Below are 15,512 nucleotides of genomic sequence, written 5' to 3' on the forward strand. Positions count from 1 at the left end.
AACAAAATATAAACTTACTGGCATTTTGATGTTGCTAAGGCCATGTTTACACAAACAACCAGTTAACAGACAGACATACAGACAGACAGACAGACAGACAGACAGACAGACAGACAGACAAACAAACAGACAGATCTATATTAGATAGATATATAGATATAGACGGACAGACACACAGATGGGCAGACAGACTCTTCTCCATGCCTATAGCACTACATGAACCTCGTCAGTTCAGCTGTGCTAAAAATCGAGTTATTAATTATAACAGGATTGGTGCAGCTTTTCTTCCAGTCGGGAAATTCATGTAATTTAATATAATACCTATCACCAAACCTACCATCGGATACATGCAGTGTGCGAAATTAACGTTGGTCCATCGGTCCGAGAATGGCAGATTTTCATCGGGACCAACAGTTTGCAGAACTGTCGCAATTTACCTGTTCTTGTGACCTTGAATGATGCATCCAAATTTAACCAACACCAATGCCTACTGCTATATTGTATACTATATTTTTAAATTACCATGTGTACATTGCAGACCATATAATTATGAGTGTATTTTGCGAATTTTTCTGGAGTGTTGATTGTTCATTTGTTCATCTACACACCTAAGTCAAGTCCCTACCAAATACTAATGCAATCGGTCTGGCAATAGTTCACACACACACACACACACACACACACACACACACACACACACACACACACACACACACACACACACACCTGTCGCTGTCCCTACATCTCCACTAACATCATTATGGTTTATAATTAGGCATTGAACACTTAAAAAAACCCCAAAAAACTAGAGTCACACATCAAATGCTAAGTTTATATGAAAATAGATTTTATTGCGTGAGAAATATAGGGACAATAAAACAAAATGTTGAACTGAAGATTGGAATTAATATACAATTTAACCAGAAATGTTGGGGACAAAATTACATACGCATGAAATACAACAAATCTACATGCTAATTAACATGTTTGAAAGTACACCAGGTGTACAAAATAACTCAACCTGCTAATTAACATGTTTCACATTGTTACCAGGTGTACAAAATAACTAAATCTGCTTAATAACGTGTTTGAAAGTATTACCAGGTGTAGAAAACTGAACTTGCTAATTAACACATTTCTGTTAATTAACATATCTGAAACTGTTACCAGGTGTAGAAAACAACTCAACCTGCTAATTAACATATTTGAAACTGTTAATTAACATATCTGAAACTGTTACCAGGTGTAGAAAACAACTCAACCTGCTACTGGATGCTTAATTAAAATAGTTGGGTTGATTCTTTTCAAATGAGATGTATTGTTTATGTGAGAAATATTTAAAACAGGCACCAGGCTTGCTATGAATTTTGCAATGAATTAATAAGTTAGTAAAATACAGACCAATGTAGCTATTTATGCTATTCTACTCATATACATATATCGTCCATCATTTACAGGATGTTCTATCCCTTCAAAGCAAATGATACGATCCAATAACAAAAGTTGAGTTTGTTCACCACCTGGTCATCTTGAGTATACAGTACATAAAGAACATAACATGATTTGTATTCACTCATACCTCATAAGCTAAGACATCCATCATTGTGATACATCAGATATCAATTATACTTTTACAAAATACACAAGTTATTTGGGAAATTTCACAAGCCAATTGTGTCCTGTAAATAACTGACAGTTATTCCAGTACAAAGTTAGTAAGATAATAAAATCCAACAACTCTCATTTTGAAGAACGGTGAAAGCATACAACGTTCATTTTGAGTGGAGAACGGTGATGCACGCAACGTTCATTTTGAGTGGTGAACGGTGAAAACACCCAACGTCCATCTTGAGCGGCAACAGTCAAGATTTTAAAGCAGCCTGTTGATATCACTACTAAACTTAACCTAGAAATCCAAATATTTGGTATCATGTGTTCCTTGATACATATCTACAAAACACAAGAATTGTCAGCATTATGATAAAAAGCTTCAACTATAAAATCATAAACATGTCTAATAAGGTGTCTGTTTTCCCACATTACAGCTGTGCTTGTAAGTTGTAGTGACACATACAAAACAACAACTTCTATAACTACCTAAGTTAACATTCAAATGACACAACAGTACAACCATTTCAACACTGACAACATTCAAAGTTGCAGAAAAATATCTTTTATTGTTGCTGATAGCAACCAGTCACAGATAATATACCCGAATCTTCCTTTGTTGCATCCATCACTTGATGTAGATTTTTGGTTTTCATACAAATTGTGAACTATCTCTGAAATCTTGTTGAAATTTTGCACAAGAAAGAAAAAGAGAGAGAGAACTATAGAGTAAGGAAGTTAATCTGTCCTATGCTTACCATGACTACAAGGGAGTTTTACTGCTGAGATAGCACTTTGAACTAAAAATACTGGAGTGCACCAAGGTATTGGCCAAGTCAGAATGATATTGCCCATGTCTGGACTACCAAGCTGGTAGATAGTTGAATTTTTGACAGGCTGGTATACTTGCATTCTGAGTAACATTACAGGAATATGAAATAATTCTAATGACAATCAAATAGATGTAAGAGTTTTCATCACAGCTGAAAATGCCAATGTTTGGTCAGTTTGTGTAGTTTTACTGCAAAAAGATGATGGATTCAAACCTTCGTTTTACAGAATGACCTTGATGGCTTCAATCAAACACATCATGTTTCTATATGTTTCAACACATAAAAAAATGCACTAGCTGTAACCGGAGTAACATTTTTTCAATCACGCAACCAACAATATATTCACTGAAAACTGTTAAAATACCAATAATTAGACATATTAATTTGAGGTCAACGTTATCTTTATGTTATACATTAAAAGGCTGAAATCAACACTGGGGTGCTGATTTTAGGGTGCGGACCAAAAATCAATTACATTGGACTTATTGTACCATATTGTGTACAGCTACACAAATATATTTACACAGAGATGATTTAAATTCACTGTTCAGGGTGTACGATATTTCAAGTATGTCATTATATCTAAAATAGTTTCAAAAGTTGTTCCAGTTACAGCGGGTGCAGCTTTACGGTTTTGTGATTAGGGAAATGATTGCTCAGAGTATTTTCTTTCAGTAAAAGAATAACTACAAATGGAATTGTTTTATTTAAAATAACTGTCCATGCAACATTTCCCATTGCGATCAAAAATATCTTGTATGTGATGATCCTTACAAAAATGCAACGATCTTCATTTTCACAATACTAAATTTACATAAAAGTTGTAAAAAATATAGCCTTTCCTTTGACAGAAATGAGTTTTTCTAAATGCAGTATATTTGAGATGTGTAAGTCAGATTTGTAGTCCAGACATTGACATTAGGCCTAATGAAAAAAAAATTGTTTGGTTCCGATTACGCTCAATTTTAGAATAGGTGGGGTAGGTAGACTTTAAAATTTAATATATATATTTTTTTTCGTATGTGGGTGTCTAGTTCAGGTAGTTATGTTTTTCTGTTCCATATGATCTCTGTGTTATTGGCTTCTTCTCATCAGATGTACAGCCACTACAGATTGGAAGGACAGTTTTATATTGTCTTTTCAAGTTGATGTCAGTTTCCACATCCACTATTTCTTGCGAGTCCTTACAATTTTTGCAATTGTATCAGTTTTTTCTCAAATACATAAAAAAAAAGGTTTTAGGGTCGGCGTGAAAAACTAGGTAGGGTCAGGTAACCGGAACCATAGAATTTTTTTTTTTACGCATCTGGATTCTGATACATGCATTATGCAATTTGACATTACATACATTTTACAACCAAGATCATTAATTTGTCTACAGCACACTCTGCTGAATATCATCATAATGGAACTAATTATATTTTTGCCACTTGTCTGTACAGTACGTCATGACAGGGCACCCTCACACACTCAACCCCTTTCAGAGCAGGTCGGTGAGGGCGGAAAGACATTATGTATCCTACAGTCTAAGCATAAACTTCACTGAAAATGTCTATAAGATGTATAAATGATAATTGTATTTGATACAGACAGTTGCAGTGTATTTAAAGTAACACCTCAGACATAGTGTCGGTTGCCTGTGATGATACCAAATGTACACAATTACTGCAGTCTCTTAAATAGGCACCCACTCTCTTACTGAGTAGCATTTGTTCAGAGGGGAAAATGTGAACAATTGAGTCTCTTATAATGATGTTGAGCAGACTGTACTATAGATAAGTAAGTTATACTGGTTGTATTCTTCACCTACACAAACGGTTTATGTTGTTTTTTTAGGGTTTTTTTTGCTGAATTCAGATATAGCCATTTATGGACAATTGAAAACAATAAGATTTAATTCAGAAATTGAGATGAAATCAAAGCCTGGCTGATGAAGTCATTACTGTGTCTTGTATTAATCACAATGAGACAACATTAATAAGCAAAGCAAAATAAATGTGTAGTACACTAATATATCAATGTTTTGGTGAATATTTTAGTTCCAAAGTCCATACAGTGTTTTAAGTCATTTCCCAGTTTTCACATTGCTGTACTATTTCACTTGTAACTGTCCAAAAAACAGCTGAAATTTTTAATACTTCAACTTTCGCACAATTGTTTAGTTTTAAAACAGAACATATGCCTTTATTGGTGAGTAGTTTCCAGAGGTTCTGTGTACAAGACTTTGATATATTTACGTCACTGCTTTGCACACAAGAACTCTTTCAGTTCATCTTGGTTCAAACTATGAAGATCATTTCTGTAAGTCAATGTGTAAATGATTTTTTAACACATAATACTTCGCAGCTTTGCAGACGAACACTTTCAGAGAAAATAGTTTCCTATAGTCTGTGTATACGATTTTAAGATACTTACTTCTTAGTGAAGCTTTGTACACAAAAAACAGACTCAGTATTGAACACACGGAACTGGGAACGTTGTAGTATAATTCTGGTTTGATATCACAATGATGGTTCTGTTTCAGGTCAAAGGTCAGACATGAATGTAGTTGAAAGATTGATAATGAGTATGTTTTACTCTGTGTATAACAATGAACAATGACTAAACCAAATGTACAATCCTCAGATGTGAAGAGAGTTATCGTTATGAAAACTATCACTGTAAAAATAAACCATATTTTGAGAGAGACAAATCATTTATAATGGTATTTACTTGTGCAGCCATTACAAAATTTTGTAATATATTATCACTTCATTTTTTGTGTATAAATTACATCTTTACATATTTGTCTTAATTTGATTTGATTTGTTAAATATCCTCTGAGCAAATGCACAGCTTATGACAGTAGGGAAAGTTCATGCAGGCTTTTATAAATCCTTCGCTTTAAAATAACTTATTACGCCATTCTGGGTACTATGACTTGCCCCTCATTATTATGGTTTTGAGATTAACATCAGTACAAATTGTGTATATGTGTGTCTGATTAACTACAACACTACCTGTTGTGATAGTTTTGGAAATCTTTTCAAATGTCAAAACCGGTATGAAAATACAAAACACAAAAATAGCAACTAAAGAAGAAATTTGTGGAAATATCTTAAAATTGTTAATTTCAAAAAACTTCTGTACTTTCTTTCTTCATCATAAAATTATAGTATCTTTTTTCTTTTTAACTTTGGCTGTTTAAGCTTTGAATTCAAGGCTAGAATATTTTCAATATATACACATACGTCACAGTAACACCAACTTTATGTATACACAGCTATGTGAACAAATGCATTTACAAAATTACAGTCTCAGCTAAGGCGAATGACCAAAATACATGCTTACTTCCTGTAGAAGTACCAAAAAAAGTGTTTACAGAGAAATTCTTAAACTTACAATACCACCCATAACAGAGAGTTTAAAAATACGCAAGCATGATGATAAATTTAGGCAGTCCAAATCTGTTTGCGTCCATGTTCGGACAATCATGTCAATTCATTTCATATTTGGTTACTTTGTATATAGTTCATTTTCAATGATAGGCAGTGGAGTAGCGAACAGCATTTTTCAGCTAAAATACATTTCACACATCAAACTTAAGTCATCCTTCTAAAAATGGAATCTTCCAGCTACATAAATGGAAAGACTGAACTATTGTCTGCAAAATAGGGAGCACATGACCAGATCACGCAGGAGGAATGTGATACTTGTGAAGGTTTTTGATGACAGTAGCTTGTAAGTACACTGGACTTGACTCACATTACATGTGGGGAAATAGATGAACACCATTTTTCAAAGTTTATATTTACATGCATCTTAATTCAATTCATCATATATGTTGGGGATTCTAGTAATTCTGTATATTCATTTTGACAGGGGGTGTCACCTTCCTAATGGTAAATATGAGTCATTTAATCCATAACTTTTCATTAATCTCTTGATTGACCTAAGATCAAAACAGGCAATAGTTTACCAAAATCTTCAAACCTGGACTAAAGCAAAAAATATCAGTCTAGTACTTATGCTACATTCTGTGTTAAAGGAAACGACACAGGATGACAAGAGTTTGGGTTATTCCACTATGATGGGACAGTAGGGGTGATGATAATGAAGGAGTAGAACGAGTTCCATTGTCCACTACTTACTGCTCCCTGAGGATGACTCCATTTTGTTTTATGTATGCTAGCTTGTGCTCTGTTGGTGAGGGGTAGCTGTCTGAACATTATATGCTGATATCAGAGGAGTGCCTTGTGACTGTTGTGGCTGGTCATGATTTGTCTGATGACTGACCTGACTGTACAACAGTTGGTCCTGTCCAAGGGTCAAGTTAAACTTGTTTCCTTGAATAAAGTTTGGATTTGGAGAATACGAAGGAGGTCCGCTAATTGGCACAGAGGGTCCATTTTGATGATTTAATGATAACAGATTCACTTGATCAGTGTTTGGATGAAGTGCGGTATATGAGTTCCACGGCCTTTGATTGGCCAACATAAGGTTCTCATTTGCCGAGTTCAACATTTGGTGATTTAGCATAGCATTTGTATCATGCGGTACAGTCCTAGGTACATCAGCTTGAAAGTGGTTGCCATGAGGTGAAATCGGTGCACTGTGTGGTGACATAGTTGACACATCAGAACTGAATCGCCGATTGTTTGATGTTAGCGGATCCTGATTTGGATTCATGTCTCGTATCCAATGGTTCATCATATTTCCACTCATGTCCATATCGTTCTTCATACCTGGCTGTGATTGTACTGAGGAATTTTGCACTGACCCTCGACCTTCCTGGAATGACCCCTGACCTGTACCTGCCTGAGGAGTGACAGTGTATGCCATACTTGATCCTATATCCATGTGATGTGGCATACCATCAGCTATGATATGATTAGCATTGTGGTTTTCATGTCCACTGGGTAGGATAAGATTTGGTAGAGTTTGAGTATCTGGTGAAAGATGATTTAGCTGAGCTAGTGATGCCTTCACATCTTCTGAGGCCTCTTTTAGAGCCCTTTCCAATGCTTCTTCGTCCTCTTTTGTCGGGGCAAATACTCCATTTTTACAACCTGCAGGGAGGAAAGAAATACATTAAACCCCAATATTTGAATACCATGGTTTTGGATTACAACTATCTTATCTCCACAACCTGCAGAGAGGAGAGACTGTATGATACATTTTGTTGTTCACAAATGTTGTATCTTACAGACTAGAAGTACAGAGGAACATTAAACCCTGATGTATGAAACATAGGCTTTCCATTGATGTATGTAAGCAGGATGATGCTCAGTTGACCCTATTGTCCAACAACACTGGTTTTCCCCCAGGTACGGTACTCAAGTTTCTTCTTGCTACAACACTAGGGCAGAAGTGGCAACCATATTTGAATTTCCGATTTTTAATTTTGATTAATGAAGTACATATATTTCTATTATTTTTGTTTTCTTCACCCAAATGTTAATCTTTATCTGACAGTGCCTGTCAACGTTCCATTGATACTAGGCTAGCTATCTGGAAAGGAATTCTTGAGTTGTTGTAGCTGTATATCACAGCAGTTATTTTCTTACCTGTAAATAGCTCTAGATCATTTAAATCATCAGGTAACCTGGCCCAGTCATCAAAATCATGACCTTCCAGAAGTTGCTTATCAGGTTCATAATCTGACTGTTGGTCACTGTTCAATGCATCACTATCCATGTGAAGACCATCTCCATCCATGTGTAGATCTGTAGGGTCTAAGGTTAGTTCCAAGTTCTTCTCAATCACATCAGGTGGAAGGTCACTATCAAGGTGATCTGTGATATCTTCTGTGTCTATTCCCTCAGGTGCTGGACTGAGCTGTGATGTGTCTATGCCCAGATTAAGCGTCTGGGGCATTTCTGTGTTGCCTGAGGGTTCTATATTGTAAAAGTGACAAGACAAACAAATTAGTGAGTTTGTTGAGAAAACTGCAGTCAGTCCAACCACAGTGACAAGCCAATTTGGAGACATGGACTTCAGAAGAGAAAACTGGGTTTGATAGAATTAGTTATACATGTATTATAAATTTATGGTTATGGACACAGTTGAAGTGAGCATTTCTTTACAAAATTAAGACTTTCTCAATTTCTAGGGTTTATCATAAATTTAAGAAATATTTTCATTCAAAGCGGTGTACTATATATAGGTGTTTTGTAAAGATTTGAGTACCTCAGTTACAAAGGGGAGAAATCGAGTTCGCACAGATTTCCATACATTGTAACTTAATGTTAGTATGGGATCACGATAAACAACTGGGAATAAAATTTGGTTAGATTTTAGTAACTTTAAATACAGCCCTCAACAATAAGACTATATGTGGAATTATACTTACTTGCTGGAGGGACAGGTTTTTGTGGTCTGCCATTCCTCCGCTGTTGCTTCTTCTTCTTTTTCTTCTTTGATGGTCTCGTAAGTGCTGAAGGTTTGGTTTTCTTTCTTGGCTTTCTTGGAGGGGCTTTGCCATCTGCCAACAATGCCTTTCTGTTGGCCTCGCCCTTCTGAACATTGGCCTACAATCACAATAAATATTTTTTTACATATAACTTTTTTGTCTACTTCACAGAATATTGGGCTACAATAACATAAATATATATAGCAAAATTGTCTTGTCATCCACCAAACTTCATATTTTTATACGATATTTCAGATACCTCTTAGCTTATTCGCCTTAAACCATTTTCGCTTGAATGTAAGTCACTGTGAATGTTTTATATTCTGAGTAATTACATGTAATACATTTTTATACTAAAGTTGAAAAGTTCAATATACAGTAGCAAGACAACTTTATCAAACAAGAACCAAGGGGTGAAAATTTTGAATTTCTGCAAAAATGTGCATCAAAATAGACATGTACTCATTTTAAATGGACTTACCATCTTTCTGGCATGTTCTTCACAGAGAGGTCTTTCATTAACTATATCAAATACAGGAACTGAACATTGCACTCCACCGGGAAATTTAGCTGTACAATACGCAAATAGCACCTGGTCCTCACTACAGATAATGTCTGATCATGGACTGGTCAAAGAAAACGACATGTATACCCATGTATACTTCATAAAACGACATGTATACCCATGTATACTTCATAAATGACTAAAATCTGAAAACTTAGCTGACAAAGAATTCATACTGTCTGATCTACAACTAGACATGAACAACTTCACATGACCTAAGGTAAAACTTTACCTTGACCTGGGGGTAAAGGAGGGCTTTGAATGTCGCGTAAAACTTTACCTTACCTTGCCGGGGGTGGGGGTGGGGTGGGGGGTTTAAATTAGACATATAACCTAAGGTAAAGTCAACACTATTCATTCAATCATGGTAGTAAATCAAACAAACACACCAAGTTTCCAAGAGTAGCACAACTCCACAGTACAAAGGATACGTTTTACACAGTATCTGGTGAATGGTAATGCTCTATCATGACAACTTTCTTTATTTTCTCCTTTATATTTACATCTGGTAAGAGGTCGCGACCTTTTAAGCCTGCAAAGTAGAGAGACCAATTATCAAACATTGGTATTAGACAACCGTATTTCCCAATGTCTAAATTCTTTACATAGTTCAATACACATTGTACTATACACAGACACAAAACCTACTTCTAATAAAGACTGGTATCTTTGAGTATTGGACCTGACAAATTGATAAGATACTCATAAAAGTGTTTAGTTTAGACTAGTCTTTGTGATTCTACCCAGAATCAGTGTTTGGAAAGCAGTGTTGATGACATTTTTGTTGTAGTTGATGATAGAATGTAGCAATGTTAGGAACATTTTTGTTGAACAAGATGATAAAATGTAGCAATGTTTATAGGAACATTTATCAGCCAGACAAATACAATGTAGCAACGTTATTAAGATTTTGTAGTGCCAGATGATAAAATGTAGCAATGTTACAAACATTTTTGTTGAACCAGATGATAAAATGTAGCAATGTTAGAAACATTTTTGCTGAGCCAGATGATAAAATGTAGCAATGTTAGTAACATTGTTGTTGAACCAGTATCCAGCCAACTGGCAAACATAGTATATTAAAGAAATGTCATTGTATCACTTACCTAGTTTTAAGAGATTGGTTTCTAACCGCTAATACAGCATCTACAGTTTCTCTTGGACTCGCCCTGACAGCTTCTATTAAAGTTCTTGCACAATTCTTGTGAAAAAGGTGCCTTGATTTGTTGTGACTATGTCTACAGTGTCTTAGTTGACTGTACTCTTGACGTAGTTTGGACTCCAGTGAGTCAACTTTCTGATAACGTATTGTTGAAATCTCTAAGTCTTCAACACTGTGAGGGAAAAAAAGAAGATGATACATGTTAATTCAATATGGCACTTCCTAGCAATGTACAGTACATCCAAGAATCCTGTTCTGTTTAGTTAGCAGGTGTCAGCCTAATACTAACACTGTGCTGGCGTAGTGTTACCATACAACTATTGTACGTATTAACCTTCTGTTTTCTGGTGTCCAAAGTCAGGAAGGTTTAAGAACTATTCCAGAATGTGTTTACAGTTATGAAATCATCCATGTAATGGAGGTTAGGGTGAAGATAACTATGATGTCAAGAGCTCAACAGTACACCTTTTTGCGTATGGAGTGATCTTACAAAAGTTGTTGAAAGCAAATAGTAAGTCAATATAACAAATATGAGAAAGTGACTTTTCAAGATAAAACATGGTGTACCAGAGTAAATGGTGGACTATCACATACCTAGAACTATCTGAATCATAATTGTCTATTCTTGTTTGTTGCCATGGCATTGCATCATCAGAATTGTCATCTTCTTCATCTGAATAATCAAGACCTGTAAATCATAACAAAAGAAAATTAGTTCAATTCTTATTTCCCTGTGTGGAGAGAATGTTAAAACTGTAGTATATATGTATCTGTATAAATATGTCAAATGACCAGATAACTGGTATATGATCAACAGAGAGAGAGGGTACTTAGTTGAGCTGGATAGATGCTTTGAAGGCATCAACAGATCCAACCTTTGCTATACTATCTTCAATTTTGCTCCAGTCTATTATCGTTTCTTGGAAGAACGAGTTTTCAAAGATGTCCATGTTACAGCGTGGTATATGACATCAGAGAGAATGGTTTGTTGTGTATTTTTCGATTAGGTTTATGTAAGCAAATCCGTCGAATTTCAATGGTTTTACTGATCACCTGTTTGTTTTTTTGTGGTGTGAGGTAGGTGTGTTAATGAATGTTTTGTTCAGAACACATATCATGATTTAAAACAAGCAAAACACTATACATGTAGAGTCATTCTAACACCACGTCAAAAACATAAATATAGACATACACTCGCAAATAACATGTACTGTATGTGTACACGTGCACACACATTTAGTACATTTACTTTCTCATAATATATCCAGTAGATTTTTTTTATAAATTTTGTAACACAAATCAGAGCCTATACATATATATGTGCAAACAAATTCCAAATGCAACCTATCACTATGCTATAGACACCCTGCTGTGAAGCGACACCCGTTGTAGTATACTGTGCTCTGCCATGCATGAAATAACACATATGTACAGTGCTCAAAGAATTTCTAGGAAATTACTCCTTTAATCCAGGTAAAAACACAATGCATGGCTGGTGTAAGCTGTTCCCAACTAAATTTACTGTTCAAAACATGCATAGTGTCAAAGCAATTATTATATGCTTGGTTTACATTCTGGGGATATATTGATTGGTGAATTTCTACATGTACATCAGTAGCTAGTTTATCCTAGTTAGTTGTTTTTCATTAATTTGTGTGGCTATCCATATCTAAAAAATGTTCTGTTTGTCAGTTTCTTCCAAAATTTACTGAGTTTTCATAACTCAGTTGGAAGGCTGTGTGGAGACAATGCTTGCCTGGTACGCCATCCAGTCTTCTACTGGGACTATATGTAGGTGTTTCACTCTTCTGGGAAGACCTATAAGGCAGACTATATTGAAATTTCAAACTGTAAATTCCACTTACCTAGTGGAAAAAGATCCAGACTGTTTTCTTCTTTACTTCTGTACAATTGTAAAAGTTTTTCTAAGCATTTATTAGTCCTATGCGGTGACTTCAACTGCCTTGGTCTCTTAGGTCGTACTTGTAAAATTGGCAAACGTTGGGGCATACTCGTTGGGAGCCATGGCAAAGTTATGTCCGGGAAAGTCATTGGCAAATGAGGCACATGAAAGGGGTATGGAGGGATTGTTGGAAATATAGGGGGTTGTGGAAATGATGGCATCGGAACATGTGTATAATTAGATGACGGAGGAACAGTTGGAACATTTGTGGTAACTGCGGACTGCGACGTAAGCGGTGCCATATTCAGTTTATTAAGATGATTCACTTTAGCTTTGAGTTCCTTTTCTCGTTCCTTTTCTAGTTTCAATTTGTTCTTTGTAATTTTGTCTTGAATTTTTGCCTTGAGTAACTTTTCTTTCTGAATCCCTGATGACCTGGGTGATTTTGGTGGGGGTTTCTTTTCTTCCGATGGAGGTGATGGAATAAAAGTATACACATCGGGTTCAGATTCTATTTCATTATGATTGTCCACAGTTAAATCAACTTTCTCCTTCTTCTTTTCTTTTTCTTTGACATCCTTGACTTTTTTATCTTGTACATCACCACTTTTCTTTTTCCTTTCTTTCTTGGGTACTATTCCTAGGACTTGAAGATGACTGTTACAGTATCTATTGAGGAACAAAACACAGATATGTTTACAAATGCATACACCGAACAGCTTATGCAAATATTCATGTTAGTGAAATAAGACTACCACAGAACCCATCAAATTATATGAAATACTGCCCAATGACTGAAAATCATAATTCATGCAAATGATTGTTTAACATTCACAGGATGTTTATCAAAACCTAATATTAGTCCTTGCTATTTTCAAAAGGAACACGTTTCAAGTTTCGTTAGAATTGATACATCTTTTTGATATATCAATGCATGTCCACAGACAGACAGACACACACACACACATAGACAGACAGACAGACAGACAGACAGACACAGACAGACAGACAGACAGACAGACAGACAGACACAGACAGACAAGGCTATTATTATCCTTCTTTTGGAGGGTTAGAATGACTACTTCACTTCTGTTTAAAATACAGTGCTACAGTACAACACAAGACATAATATGTGACAGGTAGGGTGTGTACACACATATTCTTACAACTCTACAGGAATTCACAGTTCTGTACTCAAGATACAGACATGACATATAGCAAGCATTTGAAGGAATTTACAGTGCTAGGTGCATATACACAAACATGACATGACATGTAGCTGCTAGCAGCTAGCAATTACACATACATACATTTGTACTTATATTCATACAAGTCCGTTTGAATGAATTCACAGTGCTGTATACACGTACAAGATACCGACATGACATGTACCAGCTAGTAAGTACGCATATACATGTTCTTACAAGTCTGAAGGAATTCACAGTACTAACTACATATACAGGACACAGACATGACATGTAGCAGCTAGCCAGCATACATACTTATTCTTTCAAGTCCATTTAAAGGACTACATAATGGGATTTGTAAAGAGTACGTGTACATTCACTTCTATAATGAACATCCTCATTAATATTCTACACATGCATACATGTAGTGTGTGAACAGATATTCATACATACATGTAGTGTGTACAAATATTGTATACATACATACATACATACATACACACATACATACATACATACATACATACGTACGTACGTACGTACGTACGTACGTACATGCATGTAGTGTGTACAGATATTATAATTATACATACATACGTACATACATACATACATGTAGTGTATGTACAGATATGCTACACATACATACATACATACATGTAGTGTGTGTACAGATATTCTACACATACATATGTGTAGTGTGTGTACAGATATGCATTAATATTCCGACTGTAAACTTCTACATCAAACACATAATTTTGTGTTTCACGATTTTTTACTTAGTAAACACCTACATCACAAACAATATTGTGTTGCACAGTTTACATTCAATATTCGAACTTTGGGAATATCTACATCATGTAGACAATTTTTGTGTTCCACAGTTTAAAATAGTAAGGGCAAGGTCTAGATTTGCACTGTTTTGCCACTGATATCTAAAACCACAGTAGTTCAGAAAAATTTATACATTTTTTACATGGTAATATTTTGCTTTGTTTATTTTTGTTTTGTTTTTATGGCTAGCATGTTTCTATGGCTTCTGGTTTCTTTTACTGCACTCCAAGTCAAACTGTTCTAAGATCTGAAATGGTGCCTTTTATTAACATGTACAGTATATCTGTTGAGGGATTTTGTTTCATTTCTGTCTCCATGGAATTCTAAATCACTAACCAACAGCTGCTTAGTATGCAAGTCACAGAGCAGCCATTCTGACATCACAATTTCATTCATAGCAGTTCAATCAATCAGTGCCTTACAATGCTCAAGGGTGCAGGGTGTATTTGCTACTCAAAGTACATTGTCTTTAAAGGCACATGACTCAATGCCATGTTTTCACATTAGGATTTGATGGAACCATTCTTTTGGTCTTGACTAAATTTATCTACAGATCTGATAGACAACTGTTTTATATCAATTAATTTAATTCAAAACTCACACTCGTCTGTTAATTGAATACATACATATCAAGCTGTTTAATTTGGAACTTAGTCAAACTGTGTGTGCATCTTTGCACTAGGAATTCAGAACAATGACCTTAGATTGCAATATGACTAAATCTTGTAGTTGTATCCTGAAAAAGAATTTTGGTGCGTCTTCAAAACAACAAATCATTCAATTTCTTATCGACATCATGCCTTCTGCGCCACATGCTATCAATGCATTACTACTGGTGTGTGTGTGTGTGTGTGTGTGTGTGTGTGTGTGTGTGTGTGTGTGTGTGTGTGTGTGTGAGAATATGTTGACCTTGTTATAATTTGACCCTGTATTGTGATGTCAAATGCTATTTCAAGCACTGAAATTTGTGTTAAAGTTTGTTAATAGAGTATATGGTATGTTATAATGTATTACATACACCACTACCAG

The 15,512-nt window shown here is 35.4% G+C and overlaps 1 protein-coding gene across 4 annotated transcripts in view; it reads right to left on the reverse strand.

Moving 5' to 3' along the window:
* Positions 1-857: 857 nt before the first annotated feature.
* LOC144447040 (INO80 complex subunit D-like) overlaps positions 858-15,512 on the reverse strand; it is a 31,570-nt gene continuing 16,915 nt past the window's right edge. For 3 of the 4 annotated variants that reach the window (XM_078136914.1, XM_078136912.1, XM_078136915.1), the window contains 8 exons: positions 12,425-13,131; positions 11,154-11,247; positions 10,504-10,731; positions 9,829-9,929; positions 9,314-9,447; positions 8,773-8,950; positions 7,988-8,317; positions 858-7,489 (listed from right to left, as the gene is read on the reverse strand). In XM_078136914.1, coding sequence (XP_077993040.1) covers positions 6,609-7,489; positions 7,988-8,317; positions 8,773-8,950; positions 9,314-9,447; positions 9,829-9,929; positions 10,504-10,731; positions 11,154-11,247; positions 12,425-13,131 — 2,653 coding nt within the window. In that variant the 3' untranslated portion in view covers positions 858-6,608. Of the gene's footprint in view, positions 7,490-7,987; positions 8,318-8,772; positions 8,951-9,313; positions 9,448-9,828; positions 9,930-10,041; positions 10,045-10,503; positions 10,732-11,153; positions 11,248-12,424; positions 13,132-15,512 lie in introns of all 4 variants that reach the window. The other variant, XM_078136913.1, reaches the window with a different exon arrangement.

The sequence above is a fragment of the Glandiceps talaboti genome, chromosome 16 (genome assembly GCF_964340395.1).
Source record: "Glandiceps talaboti chromosome 16, keGlaTala1.1, whole genome shotgun sequence".
NCBI lineage: Eukaryota > Metazoa > Hemichordata > Enteropneusta > Spengelidae > Glandiceps > Glandiceps talaboti.